Consider the following 15360-nt stretch of genomic DNA (forward strand, 5'->3'; position numbering starts at 1 on the left):
ACTCCCCTGCAGAAGAGTTCTACTAGGGAGGTCCACCAGTGAGCAAACAGGACTCAAAGAAGCCCATATCCCATGTGATAAGCAAAATAATAAGGACCTGGTTTGGAACTGAGAGAGGCAAAATAAAATCTACAGGCTTATAGGATCCCTAGGGTGGGCCTTCACTGAGAACACTGTAAAAGAACATGAAGCATTAAGGTGGCTGAGAGCAAAGATCGTGAGTTATGTACTATGATCATAGCTTTATTGAATGATGAGGTATTTCATGCTGAAATACTAAATATCTCTAGGACTTTGTGTCATTGAATTCAGAAACACACAGTGTTTCACATACCAAGATAACACATGATAGAACATGGGAAATGGAGGAAGATTTGATAATGACGTTTGAAATTACAAATTGTTGTTATTCTTTTTCAGTGTTCATTACATCATTGCCATCTTCTTTCTTTTCTGAGGAGGAAACTTGGGGTTTTTCACTCATAGGTAGTTCTATGTTGTAACTCCTCAAGATAAAAAGGAACACAATGAACAATACGGAAAAGCAAGCAAAAAGAATCAAAAAAAGACTCACTAGCCCAATACTTTTCTTGTGTTTCTTTGCATTATAGTTCGGAGGGCCACTGTCAACACTCCCTCCAATGCCACTTTCCAGGCAATATGGTGGGTCCCACCCCCGGTTGCAGTGGCAGTGGTGTAAATTGTTGCACACACCTTTCATGTTGCATGTACTGGGTAAACACTGACTTGTCCAAATTGGCTTACTGACACACTTCTTATTAATACACACATGCTCTGGACCACAGTCTGTGCCATCTTTCACAATACCAATGTCAGGGATTGTCATCCCCAAATGGTAGTCAGTCCCCCAACAGGTGACACCATTGAGGTGAGTCCAGTGTACAGTGGAATGGTCCCTCAAAAATGGAATGCGTGTTACGTTCTCACACTGAACTCTGCCACAGAGGATGTCTGGGTCATGACATCTTAAGTATGCACCTCTGATCATACCACAGTTGCCAAAACGGTCACCATGGGTGTTGAGTTCTCTGTAGCAACTGTGATCTGCACTCCTGGCTTCTTTGCCGAAGATTTGCTTACACTGTTTATCTCGATTATTACATCTCTTCTCATAGCAGTAGCCACCATCTCTACAGGGATTCCCATCAAGCAAATAAACGTCATTAGGACACTTATGTGAATGTCCGTTGCACCATTCTGGAAGGTCACATTCATTGTCCTTTTTTCGGCAAAGTGTGCCTGCTGGCATGATCTGGCAATATTCGCAGCAAAGCCCAAAAGCACAGGCAGCACCATCTTTGAGGGTGCAGCTGGGCTTACAACATGGATCGTCTGCACAGCTTTTTGCAGATCCACAATCACACTGTTCTCCATCGTCAACCACTCCATCCCCACAGAGCTTGTCTGGGAGGATGCCTATTGACTTCTTTTCCTTGTGCATACACTTGGCAGTAGGGTACTTAGTCCAGAAGTAAGAATAACTACAGTTACTGAACTTCGAGATACCATTGTCTCCTGGAGCCATTATGCAAACATTTTTTCCACATGTACATGAGCTGCTATCATGGTCCATACCCAGATTATGACCAATCTCATGTGCTGTAATATGTGCAAAATAAAAAAGATTATCTCCTAACAGACAATCAACTCCACAGTTATAAGATGGCATGCAGACACTTCCAAGATAGGCCATACCAGCGTAAATATGAAAATCACGATTCACAAAAATATGTGCAATGTCATTTGGAATTCGAAGATTAAGGCTGCTAGCCTTCCAAATACAAAATTCAACTAGTAATTCGTCTATTTTACCTCCCTGCACGTGGTTTCTTTCGTTCCACATCTCAACTCCAAGTAAAACTAGCTCAACATCCAGTGTCTCATAAATATTATTTAGTATATTGACAATGGTGAATACTTCCACTAAGACATGTGATGTGTTATTGTTATGATAACGAATTCGCTCACAGTCAACAACCAATGCCAGGTCAAGAAAACTCCTGTGGGTCCACCATCCTTCATAGTGGCTCTGCATCAGAGTGGGGTTCTCATTCTGCTGAAGTTTCATTTGCCGTGCTATCTCTTCTTCTGTCAATGCACATCTCATGGGGAGTAATTCTGTCTCCTCACTGTCCATCTTGTGAACTAAATGTTCAAATGTGGAAGAAAGGTTCTTGGGCTTGATTTCATAGACTGTGCCATTTATCTGGAATATTCCTTGAAAGCCTCCAAAACAGGTGGTAATGGCAACCATAGACGACTCTGGGTCTCCATCCATATAACCAAGGTAGTAGCAATCATTATGGACATAAGGCTGGTCCTTGTGCAGAGCACCTTGCTTAGTGTAGGTGAATACAGAGAAGAGTCTAGAAACCAAGAACTTCTTGGCCTTTATGTGAATAAAATGTTTCTGGCCCCCAAATCGCAGGCTATAGGTCAGCCATCCCATAGCCCACATTGGTCTGTTGCCTGTGACCCGTAAGGGTATCACTACTTCTGGGAGGCTGGTGTGCTGAGCATATCCAGTCAAGGGCCATGATGAAAGAATATTCAATATCTCTAGCCAGAGGTACAGATGAGGTATCCTTGTGTATACCACAGCCTTACCCATAGCCACCTTGTCCTCTGAGGCAGCAAAGGAGGATGCCCTTTGTCTTGTTTGCATGCAGTGCTGGCTTTTAATGGTCTGTCTTCTGGCTGAGTTAATGCATTAGAGTAGCAGGACTAAATGAAAAGACAGAAATTGGAGTATTTCAGTATGGGCAGGCCACAGTGGAAGAGAAAGAACAAGATGTGAGCTTAAATGGCTGAGGTATTGTTCAAGGCATGACTCTACAAAGTGCATTAGATTTTCTGTATAATTCAGTTGAAGTACAGTCAAAGGATGGGGGTAAGTAAAAATTTTAATTTTCCAAGGTTGGTGCTTTCTGAATCTAGACAGAGAACTCATGAATTTTAAATAAATGAGTTTATATGACTACAAAAATATTTACAGCAAAAGGTGTCAGTAAACAGTAAATATAAATATACATACACACATACACACATTATATATATACATATATATATATAGAGAGAGAGAGAGAACTAGAATAAATAAAATTGTTCAATTATCAACATGAATTATAGTCTCACCTTATTTAGCAGAGATTGTAAATACTGCTCATATTACGTTTTTTTGCGTTCAACATACACACACACACATGCAGAAATACATACACAGAACTATTCACACACACTGTAAGTTTATTGTGCAAAATACCAAGTGATCATAGCAGAAAAGAAGAGAAAAGTATCTATTGAGGACAAAAATTCTAAATTGTGAGTACCATTATAATACCCTCAGGTGTTCTCCATGTCTGTGGGTTTCATGGTATTATTTTTAAGTATATCACCTTACCTGCCTTTGATTTCATGGTCCTTTAGCCTCTGGCTCCCATTCAAGAGCTTGAACTATGGGTACATATTACTTACTGTTTTTTATATTTCCATTTCCAAGAAAATATATTTTCATTCCTTTGATAATTTTTAATACTAGTGTTTGTTCTGATGGGAAAGGTTTAATCACTATTGATGTGATACTCTTGATAATGAATCAATATGACTTCATCATAAGTTATTCTTAAAATGTCACAAACTCTTCTCAAAGGAAACAAAGCTATATGATCTGGATTGGCTTTGTACTATGGAAAATAAATTGTACAATGATTCAACATTACATAACTCTGGAGTGACTCTAACATCTTCTCTCATACAGATCCATAGTGCCATGCATTACAAACACCTTAAATTTGACTTTCAAAATCTTTTCTCCATTGTTTTCTTTCCATAGCTTCATCAAATGCATCAATCTCTGTACCGTGCATTCTACCTGACATTTTTTCTGATGTAGTGTCTAACTCAGTGTTATTCAAAGCAGAGCAACCACACATTATAAAGGTTTAGAATGCCCAGTCAAATAAATAGAGTAGAATAGGAAAGAAGACAGATATAATTCTTTTATCTGGTTATGGTTTGAAATACTAAATAAGAGTCAAGGTATGTGTTTCTGTGTGAACTCATACTCTAAATATTTGTATTTCTATCCCTAGTGTTAATTCTTGAATGACTTACCAGTAGGTGAAGTGACAATGTCCATGACCTTGTCTATTGATAGTTGCTTCATGTCACATCTGCAGTGTAGATTTTTCTTGTGACTTTACATGACAAAGAGAATATTGGTCTCCACATTCTTTTCTCTTATAGGGTTGAGTTCTAGATTGAAGTACCTAGCAACAAGAGACTCTCAGGCTACAGAACAGTGCAACTAGCTAAGGTTCTGCCCCATGCTTGTAGTATCTCAACCAGTTAGCTTTCTATTGAATCCTCAGTATGAGTAATCAGATTTTCTAGTATAATTCATAACCTTAAAAGTAAGTTAACTTCGTTTCATTACTACCATTCTGCATTTCCCCTCATTATACTTTCTGTACTTTTTGAAGTCATGTTGTCTACATGGCCTCAGCTGATCCTCACCATCCTTGTAAAACATAGTCCAATAAGCATCAGCATTTAATGGCATTCTAGATGAAGTGCATTCATCAAAAAGCTACAAAATAATCTATCCAATGAGTACAGAGCAAAAACTTAGTATCCAAGGAACATTGTTTAAAAGAAATAATATAGTAGGAAAGAATTGAAGTCTTACCAAATGTAGAGAAATGGAAATATTTTTTTGTATTCTATCTGATTCTGTATTCCCAAATGTAGACAAGTGGAAATAATTATTTGTAGTCTATCTGATCATAGTGAATTGAAGGCAAATATCAAAAGCACACATAAAATCATATATGCCTAAACTCTGGAAGATTAAATAACACAATCCATTGATTGATGAATGGGTCATTGAAGATACAAATTTCTAAAAATAAAAAGTATCATATTTAAGCCTGTCAGATACAAGTGTCAGTCACAAACCCAGAGTATAGAGTTCCAAGTGCCTATAAATAAAGAATTAATGTGATTTCAAATAATGTATAAAGGCCTTATGTAACCAAAACAAGCCAAGTTCTAAATTAGTAGTTGAAAATAATGAATTCATGGTAGATATGAAGGAATAGAAATGATCAAATACAAAAAACTAATGAAGCAAACAGGGTTTTTGAAAACATAAGATCAACCAACTGTGAGCCATGCTACCTAAAACAGTAAGAAAACACAAGTGAGTGAAGTGAGAGAAGCATAATGAATCATTATGATGGATGTGAATGGAATTCAGAACCCCATAGTCCTAAGACATGGGGTCCTAAGACATACATTTTCTTAAAGAAAATGTTTGAAGCCCACTCCATGAGATGTAATTCATATCAGACACTGCTAAAGTGGCCAAGAACCTGACATTAGCTAGGTCATGGATCTAGGGGGAATATTAGTACTGATATTCTGAAATGAAAGCTTAAAGGTTCTTTGGAAACTCAATTGTGTTGGAGAGTGTTTTGCCGAGGCAAACACATGAAGGAATGTTACCTAAAGTAGACACAGGTGAAAGGCTAAGGCAGACTAGTGAAGAAGCAGTTCACTGAAGCAGATGCAGTGAAAGGTGGTTCTGCGAATGCAAGCACATGAAAGGACACACAATGAAGGATTTAACCCTAACAATACCCATGTATTGTTACATTGTGTAGTTGAACTCCACTTGTCTGGACTCCATAGAGAGAAATGCACCAAAAAAAAAAAAAAAACGTTTGGTGGTAGGTTATAGTTTCTTGTCACTTCTGCAGACTTGAGCTGATTGGCAGAGTGATGTCAGCTGAGACAGACTCATGTGCTGAGGCAAGACACATGCTGAGGCAAGACCTGTGAAGGACAGGTGATGTTTAGAGGGAGTGTAAAAAGGACTTAACAGAGAATGACAGAGGCTGAACTTGACTTGATTATAGAGCTAGCTAGGTGTGCAATGCTTGTTGGTCTTGAGTCTTCACTTATCTTTGCTTCACTGGGGGGTGGGGCACTGCTCCTGACTTCCCTGCTGGTCTATCCGGACACTACTGAATTGGACTGCTGGATTATCTGTAAAGTGTTTGTGAGTGGATTGAGCTGCCACTGGTGCTCTGTGAACTGAATTGCTGATTTCCTGACAATACAAATGGGATTATTCCAAAGAACCATTTCTAAACAGGTCCACTTCCCCCATGTCCTTTCTTTTCCGCTACTTCTGTTGGGTGGAGGGAAAGAAGGGAGGCTAAAGCATTTAAGAACCATCATTAAAAATAATTTTCAAGTCCTACGGGCCTACATCTGCACCTAGGACATGGAGCTGATTCTCAGTCCTCTGTGCACCTTCTCTGCCAGAGGAGAGCTTGCCTTCAGGGAGTACTCTGACCCAAGGACTCAGGAGAGATCACCATTCTCTTCCTGGTGACTCTCTAAGGTGGAACCACTCAGGAGCACACAGGCCACAGAAGCAGCAGAGCAGCTAGAAACGGTCCTATAGGCCTACATCTGCACCCAGGAGGTAGGACTGTTCTGCAGCCCTCTGTGCAATGGTCTTGCCAGGAAAGAGTTGGTCTCCTAGGAGTGCTGACACAGGCTTACAGACATACAGGAGGAACAAGCTCCAGCTGGAGACAGCAAGAATATCTAACACCAGAGATTACCAGATGGTGAAAGGAAAATGCAAGAATCTTACCAACAGAAACAAAGACTACTTAGTATCATCAGAACCCAGTACTCTCACCAGTGCAAGTCCTGGATACCCTAACACACTGAAAAAGCAAGATTCAGATTTAAAGTCATATCTCATGATGCTGGTAAAGGATTTTAAGAGGAACATAATAACTCCCTTAAAGAACTACAGGAGAACACAGGTAAACAGGTAGAATCCCTTAAAGAGGAAACACAAAACTCTCTTAAAGAATTACAGGATAATACAGATAAACAGGTAGAAACCCTTAAAGAGGAAACACAAAAATACCTTAAAGAATTACAGGATAACAAAACCAAACAGGTAAATGAATTAAACAAAACCATTCAGAATCTAAAAATAGAAGTAGAAACAATAAAGAAATCACAAAGAGAGACAACTCTGGAGATAGAAAACCTAGGAAAGATGTCAGGAGCCATAGATGCAAACATCACCAACAGAATACAAGAAATAGAAGGGAGAATCTTAGGGGCAGAAGATACCATAGAAAACACTGACACAACAATCAAAGAAAATGAAAAAAAAATGCAAAAAGATCCTAACCCAAATCTTCCAGGAAATCCAGGATACAATGAGAAGACCAAACCTAAGGATAATAGGTATAGAAGAGAGTGAAGATTTCCAACTTAAAGGACCAGTAAATATCTTCAACAAAATTATAGAAGAAATTTTCCCTAACCTAAAGAAAGAGATGACCATGAACATACAAGAAGCCTACAGAACTCCAAATAGTTTGTACCAGAAAAGAAATTCCTCCCATCACATCATAGTCAAAACACCAAATGCACAAAACAAAGAGTATTAAAAGCAGTAAGGGAAAAAGGTCAAGTAACATATAAAAGCAGATGTATCAGAATTACACCTGAATTCTCTCCAGAGACTATGAAAGCCCAAAGATCTTGGGCAGAAGTCATAAAGTCCCTAAGAGAGCAAAAATGCCAGCCCAGGCTAATAAACCCAGCAAAACTCTCAATTACCATAAATAGAGAAACCAAGATATTCCATGACAAAACCAAATTTACACAATAGCTTTCCACAAATCCAGCCCTTCAAAGGATAATAAAGGGAAAATTCCAACACAAGGAGGGAAACTACATTCTACAAAAGGCAAGGAAGTAATCTTTCAACAAACCTAAAAGGAGATAGCCATGTGAACAAAATTCCAACTCTAACAACAAAAATATCAGGAAGCAACAATGACTTTTCCTTAATATCTCTTACTATAAATGGACTCAATTCCCCAATAAAAAGACATAGACTAACAGACTATCTACGGAAACAGGACCAGACATGTTGCTGCATACAGGAAACCCACTTCAGTGACAAAGACAGAAACTACCTCAGAGTAAAAGGCTGGAAAACAATTTTCCAAGAAAATGGTCCAAAGAAACAAGCTGGAGTAGCCATTCTAATATTGAATAAAATGGAACTTCAACCTAAAGTTAACAAAAAAGACAAGGAGGAACGCTTCATATTCATCAAAGGTAAAATCTTCCAAGATGAACTCTCAATTCTGAATATCTATGCTCCAAATGCAAGGGCATCCACATTCATTAAAGAAACTTTAGTAAAGCTCAAAGCACACATTACACCTCACACAATAATAGTGGGAGACTTCAACACCCCACTCTCATCAATGGACAGATAATGGAAACAGAAACCAAACAGAGACACAGTGAAACTAACAGAAGTTTTGAAACAAATGGATTTAACAGATATTTATAGAACATTTTATCCTAAAACAAAAGGATATACCTTCTTCTCAGCACCTCATGGCACCTTCTCTAAAACTGGCCATATAATCGGTCACAAACAGGCCTCAACAGATACAAAAATGTTGAAATAATCCCATGCATCCTATCAGATCACCACAGACTAAGACTGATCTTCAATAACAACATAAATAATAGAAAGCCCACATACATGTGGAGCTGAACAACACTCTACTAAATGATAACTTGGTCAAGGAAGAAATAAGAACGAAATTAAATACTTTTTAGAGTTTAATGAAAATGAAACCACAACATACCCAAACTTATGGGACACAATGAAAGCAGTCCTAAGAGGAAAACTCATAGCTCTGATTGCCTGTAAAAAGAAACTGGAGAGAGCATACACTAACAGCTTGACAACACACCTAAAAGCTCTAGAACAAAAGGAAGCAAATTCACCAAAGAGGAGTAGACTTCAGGAAATAATCAAACTCAGGGCTGAAATCAACCAAGTGGAAACAAAAAGAACTATACAAATAATCAACCAAACCAGGAGCTGTTTCTTTGAGGAAATCAACAAGATAGATAAACCCTAAGCCATACTAACTAGCGCGCACAGGGACAGTATCCTAATTAACAAAATCAGAAATGAAAAGGGACACATAACAACAGAATCTGAGGAAATACAAAGAAATCATCAGATCCTCCTATAAAAGCCTATATTCAACAAAACTGGAAAACCTAGATGAAATGAACAAGTTTCTAGACAGATACCAGGTACCAAAGTTAAATCAGGATCAAATTAATGATCTAAACAGTCCTATATCCCCTAAAGAAATAGAAACAGTCATTAGTAGTCTCCCAACCAAAAAAAGCCCAGGACCAGATGGGTTTAGTGCAGAGTTCTATCAGACCTTCAAAGAGGACCTAATACAAATATTCCTCAAACTATTCCACAAAATAGAAACAGAACTTACTCTACCCAATTTGTACTATGAAACCACAATTACTCTGATACCTAAATCACACAAAGACCCAACAAAGAAAGAGAACTTCAGACAAATTTCCCCTATGATTATCGATGCAAAAATACTCAATAAAAAACTTGCAAACCAAATCCAAGAACACATCAAAATGATCATCCATCATGATCAAGTAGGCTTCATCCCAGGGATGCAGGGATGGTTAAATATATGGAAATTCATCAATGTAATCTACTATATAAACAAATTCAAAGGAAAAAAAATATATGATCATCTTATTAGATCCTGAGAAAGCATTTGACAAAATCCAACACCCCTTCAAGATAAAAGTCTTGGAAGGATCTGGAATTCAAGGCCCACAACCAAACATAGTAAAAGCAATATGTAGCAAACCAATAGCCCAAATCAAACTAAATGGAGAGAAACTTGAAGCAATCCCACTAAAATCATGGACTAGAGAAGGCTGCCCACTCTTTCCCTACCTATTCAATATAGTAGTTCTATAGAATCTGTAGAACTCGAAGTTCTAGCCAGAGCAATTTGACAACAAAAGGAGATCAAAGGGATACAAATTGGAAAGGAAGAAGTCAAAATATGACATTTGCAGATGATATGATAGTATACTTAAGTGACTCCAAAAATTCCACCAGAGAACTCCTAAGCTTGATAAACTACTTCAGTGAAGTAGCTAGATATAAAATTAACTCGAACAAATCAGTGGACTTACACAAAGGATAAACAGGCTGAGAAAGAAAGTAGGGAAACAACACCCTTCACAATACTCACAAATAATATAAAATACCTTAGTATGACTCTAACTAAGGAAGTGAAAGATCTGTATGATAAGAACTTCAAGTCTCTGAAGAAAGAAATCGAAGAAGACCTCAGAAGATGGAAAGATTTCCCATGCTCATGTATTGACAGGATTAATAGAGTAAAAATGGCTATCTTGTCAAAATTAATCTACAGATTCAATGCAATCCCCATCAAAATTCCAACTCAATTCTTCACTGAGTCAGAAAGGACAATTTGCAAACTTATCTGGAATAACAATAAACCTAGAAGAGCAAAAGCTATTCTCAACAATAAAAGAACCTCTGGGGGAATCACCATGCCTGACCTCAAGCTGTACTACAGAGCAATTATGATAAAAACTGCATGGTACTGGTACAATGACAGACAGGTATATTAATGGAATCAAACTGAAGACTCAGAAATGAACCCACACACCTATGGTCACTTGATCTTTGATAAAGGAGCTAAAATCATGCAGTGGAAAAAAGACATCATTTTCAACAAATGGTGCTGGCTCAACTGGTGGTTATCATGTCGAAGAATGCAAATTGATCCATTCTTATCTCCTTGTAGAAATCTCAAGTCTAAGTGGATCAAGGACCTCCACATAAAACCATAGAAACTGAAACTTACAGAGGAGAAAATGGGGAAGACCTTCGAAGATATGGGCACAGGGGCAGAATTCCTGAATACAACACCAATAGCTTGTATTGTAAGAGCAACAATTAACAAATAGAACCTCATAAAATTGCAAAGCTTCTGTAAGGCAAACAACACTGACAATAAGCCAAAAAAAAAAAAATCAGCCAACATATTGGGAAAAGATCTTTACCAATCCTAAATCTGATAGATTGATAATATTCAATATATACAAAGAACCAAGAAGTTAGACACCAGAAAACCAAATAACCCTTTTTTAAAAAATGGGGCTCAGAGCTAAACAAAGAATTCTCAGCTGAGAAATATTGAATGGCTGTGAAGCACTTTAAAAAAATGTTCAGCATCCTTAATCATCAGGGAAATGCAAATCAAAATAACCCTGAGATTCCACCTCATACCAGTCAGAATGGCTAAGATCAAAAACTCAGTTGACAGCAGATGCTGGCGAGGATGTGGAGAAAGAGGAACACTCCTCCATTGTTGGTGGGATTGCAAGCTGGTACAACCACTCTGGAAATCAGTTTGGTGGTTCCTCAGAAAATTGGACATAGTACTACCTGAGGACCTAGCAATACCACTCCTGGGCATATACCTAGAAGATGTTCCAACATGTAATAAGGACACATGCCCCATTATGTTCATAGCAGCCTTATTTATAATAGCCAGAAGCTGGAAAGAACCCAGATGTCCCTCAACAGAGGAATGGATACAGAAAATGTGGTACATTTATACAGTGGAGTACTACTCAGCTATTAAAAAGAATGAATTTATGAAATTCTTAGACAAATGAATGAATCTGGAAGATATAATCCTGAATAAGGTAACCCAATCACAAAAGAAGCCACATGATATGTACTTACTGATAAGTGGATATTAGCCCAGAAGGCCGGAATACCCAAAATACAATTCACAAAACACCTGAAACTAAAGAAGGAAGGCCAAAGTGTGGATACTTCGGTCCTTGTTAGAAGGGGGAACAAAATACCCATGGAAGGAGTTACAGAAACAAAGTGTGAAGCAGAGACTGAAGGAATGACCATCCAGAGACTACCCCACCTGGGGATCCATCCCATAAACAACCACCAAAACCAGACAGTATTATGGATGCCAACAAGAGCTTCCTGTCAGGAGCCTGATAAAGCTATCTCCTGAGAGGTTCTGCCAGTGCCTGACAAATACAGAAGTGGATGCTCACAGCTATCTATTTGATGGAGCACAGGGTCCTCAGTGAAGAAGCTAGAGAAAGTACCCAAGGAGCTGAAGGGGTTTGCAGCCTCATAGGAGGAACAACAATATGAACTAACCAGTACCCCCAGAGGTCCCTGGTACTAAATCACCAACCAAAGAAAACACATGTTTGGACTCATGGCTCTAGCTGAATATGTAGCAGAGGATGACCTCGTCGGTCAACAATGGGAGGAGAGGGTCTTGGTCCTGTGAAGGCTCTATGCCCAAGTATAGGGTACTGCCTGGACCAGGAGCAGGAGTGGATGGGTTGGTGAGCAAGGGGAGGGGGAGGAGATAGGGGGTTTTCAGAGGGGAAACTGGGAAAGGGAATAACATTCGAAATGTAAATAAAGAAGATATCGGATAAAAAAGAAAAAGATAAATATAAATAAATATATGTATAATAAAAAGTGATAAATATAGTTGAAAAAATAAAATAGAAAAAAATAAGTTTCAAAAAATTTAAGTTACAGGAGGTGCCCAGCGTGGCTTAGGCATAATGGGTAACTGCTTTTAATATAGAGAAAATGGCAGATTAAGAGGTTTTAACAATGTTGTTTAGGGAGATTGGCAACATGGCAGTTACTGCAGCTGGGTGGTATCCTGCCTTCCTTCCAGAAGGATTTTTTTTTTTTTTGGTTTTGCTTTATAGTTTTCATGTATACTATTTTGAAAGAGTTTAATCAGAAACCTAACAATTCTCTTCTGTTAGAAAAGATTGCAGAGTTGGCTATGCACATAAAGACTTTGCAGATAGAGGCAGAAGTATGTGGAAAACACAAAGGGTCACAGGGAGGAGAAAAATGGCCAGTCTTGGTGAATGAGACCAGGTATGTACCACATGATGAAAGTGGGGAGTAAACTGGGGTAGAAAATAAACTGCTGCCCCATTCTGCTTCTAGGATGAAAGAGCCAACAATGGCACAGGTATACCAGGTTAATGTGCAACTCAGTGCAATACCAGAGAATTTGCTTGGACCTACACAGGCACCTTCAGCTTTCCCAGTCTTTTCATAGCATATACTTGCTACAGATGATGGATAGGCTTATAATGAAATTGACCTGGCAACCAATAGAAATGTTAGATCTAAAGCATTTTAAAGAGGTTATTGTAATGTATAGTTTACATTTTTCCTTTGTCAAAAGAAATGGCTAAATAAATATCGCATAGGGTTGTCCCAAAAGATTGGAAGGGATTGGCGTCATCTGTATGAGAAGTTGAACAACAATTACAATGGTTGTCATGGTGGAATGCACGAAGCCATAAAACTAGCATGATGTAATTTAGCAAGGGGAATTAATGTTGTTAAAGACCAGCTGCTTGGTGAAGGGTGCTATGCTGACTTACACAAATCCAATCTGATGATGGTGGAGTTGAACAATGTCATGTTGATGCTTTATGAACTTGGGATTTGGTTGAGGAACCTAGGGGAAAAATCCACTTCATTTACTAAAATGATACAAAATTCTGGAGAAGCCTTCCCAGAATTCTTATAGAGATTGAGTTCACCTATGAATAAAGCCATAACAGACCCTGAAACCAAACAGTCATTGATATAAATATTGGCATTTGAGATGCAAAAAAAACAAATGCAAGAGAGCAATCAGACCACTGAAAGCACGTGGAGCCCTATAGATGAATAGGTAAGGGAAACAACTGATACTGGTTCTCAGGAGTAAATGCAAATACCATAGGCAGATCATAGCTAGAAATATCAGGAATCCTAAATGCTTGATGTTTTCATTGAATTTGGTCATTGCCAAAGAAATTGTAAGGTTAAAAGATTCAGAGTTCAAAATAACAGGTACACTGACAATACAGTAGATGGCAACAGTAGCAGAGAACAAACAGTGCCTCCCTTAATCATCGTTAGGAAAGCTGCTTCTTGTAGTAGATGGATATTAACAGAGACTCACAAGTGGACAGCCAGCAGGAAGTGAGAGACTTTGGAGGACTGACTCAGTCCAAATTCAGATATCTCTCAAATCCCTTCCCTCAATTCTTGGTGACCTATTGGGGAAATGAGGCAGGGAATTTTAAGAGCAACAAGCAATAGATGACTTCAAGAAAACAGTCCAGAGGCACAAGTTAACTCACAGAAACTGTGGAAGCCCGCACAAGGTTGGCAATGTGTCCATTCAGATGGGGTCCCAGCACTGAGAGGGGCATGAACAGGAGCTCCCATCCCTAACCAACAAGTCATTTGCAGCTGGGGACTCATGGACTCATGAAGATGGAAATCAGGCTCTCAAGTTCAGCATCTCTGTGCATGTTAACCACACCCCAGGGCCGGTCCCATGAGCAGGAGTAGCTGGCCAGTACAAAATGAACTCCAAGTTCTTTATTTTTGGGTATGGGCTTTTTGTTTCATTTGTTTTAGTTTTGCATTTTTAATATTTTTTTTTGTGTGTGTGTTTTGAATTTAGTGTTGTGTGTTTTTTGTTGTTCTGGAAAAAGAGAGAACATGAAGTTGGGTGGGCAGGTAGGAAGGTAGAGTTGTAGGAAGGGTCTGGGAGGAGATGTGAGAAGGAAATTCATGATCAAAGATATTGTATATCAACTTTTAATAAAGCTGAATAAAATCAAGGAATAATTTAACAAATACATCAGAAAGATTATTAAATGTGATTAAGTTAAGCTTTATTCTCCAGATGCCAGGATGGTTCAGCATCCATATATCAATAATTACAATATATCTCTTCAATTAATGGTAGAAGAGAAGTTTCATGACTCTCACAAAAATCATGAAATGATATTGACAAACGCTAACACTTCTTCAAAATAAATGTCTTGAAGAAACTGGGTAAGATGGGCCATATCAGAATATATCAGAAGATAATAAAGAGAGCTATATCTATATCTCATCTATAATCTACCTGTAACCATATCTACATAGATACATATATACACATATATGTTACATATATACATATATATCCAACAGTATATTAATAAGGGAAAAGCCAAAAGCAGTTCTACTAATATCAGGACCAAAATCAATGTCTACTTTCTCCATTTCTATTCAGTGCAATCCTAGAAGGCTTGGCTAGAACATTGCAGAGAAGAGAAATAAATAAGGGGAATAGCAACGGGAAAGGAGGAAGTCAAAGTTTTGTTGTTGTTTGGTTGCTTGGTTTGGGGTTCATTGAGACTATATTCCTTTGTATAGTTCTTGCTGTCCTAAAACTCCCTCCATAGACTCAGCTGGCCTTGAACTTATATAGATCCACCTACCTCTGCCTCCCCAGTGCTGGGATTAAAGGCATACCCTCCCACTGC

General features: G+C 38.4%; 1 protein-coding gene across 1 annotated transcript; it reads right to left on the reverse strand.

The window, feature by feature from the left end:
* Window positions 1-236: 236 nt before the first annotated feature.
* LOC110300704 (disintegrin and metalloproteinase domain-containing protein 25-like) lies at window positions 237-4192 on the reverse strand. Its single transcript, XM_085844318.1, has 2 exons — window positions 4135-4192; window positions 237-2745 (listed from the first exon to the last, which is right to left on the reverse strand). The coding sequence occupies exon 2, from the start codon at window positions 2684-2686 to the stop codon at window positions 407-409; it is 2280 nt and encodes a 759-aa protein (XP_085700444.1). The 5' UTR covers window positions 2687-2745; window positions 4135-4192; the 3' UTR covers window positions 237-406.
* Between the last annotated feature and the right edge of the window lie 11168 nt (window positions 4193-15360).

This window comes from Mus caroli, unplaced genomic scaffold (genome assembly GCF_978045245.1).
Source record: "Mus caroli unplaced genomic scaffold, Mus_caroli_1 scaffold_10, whole genome shotgun sequence".
Taxonomy (NCBI): Eukaryota; Metazoa; Chordata; class Mammalia; order Rodentia; family Muridae; genus Mus; species Mus caroli.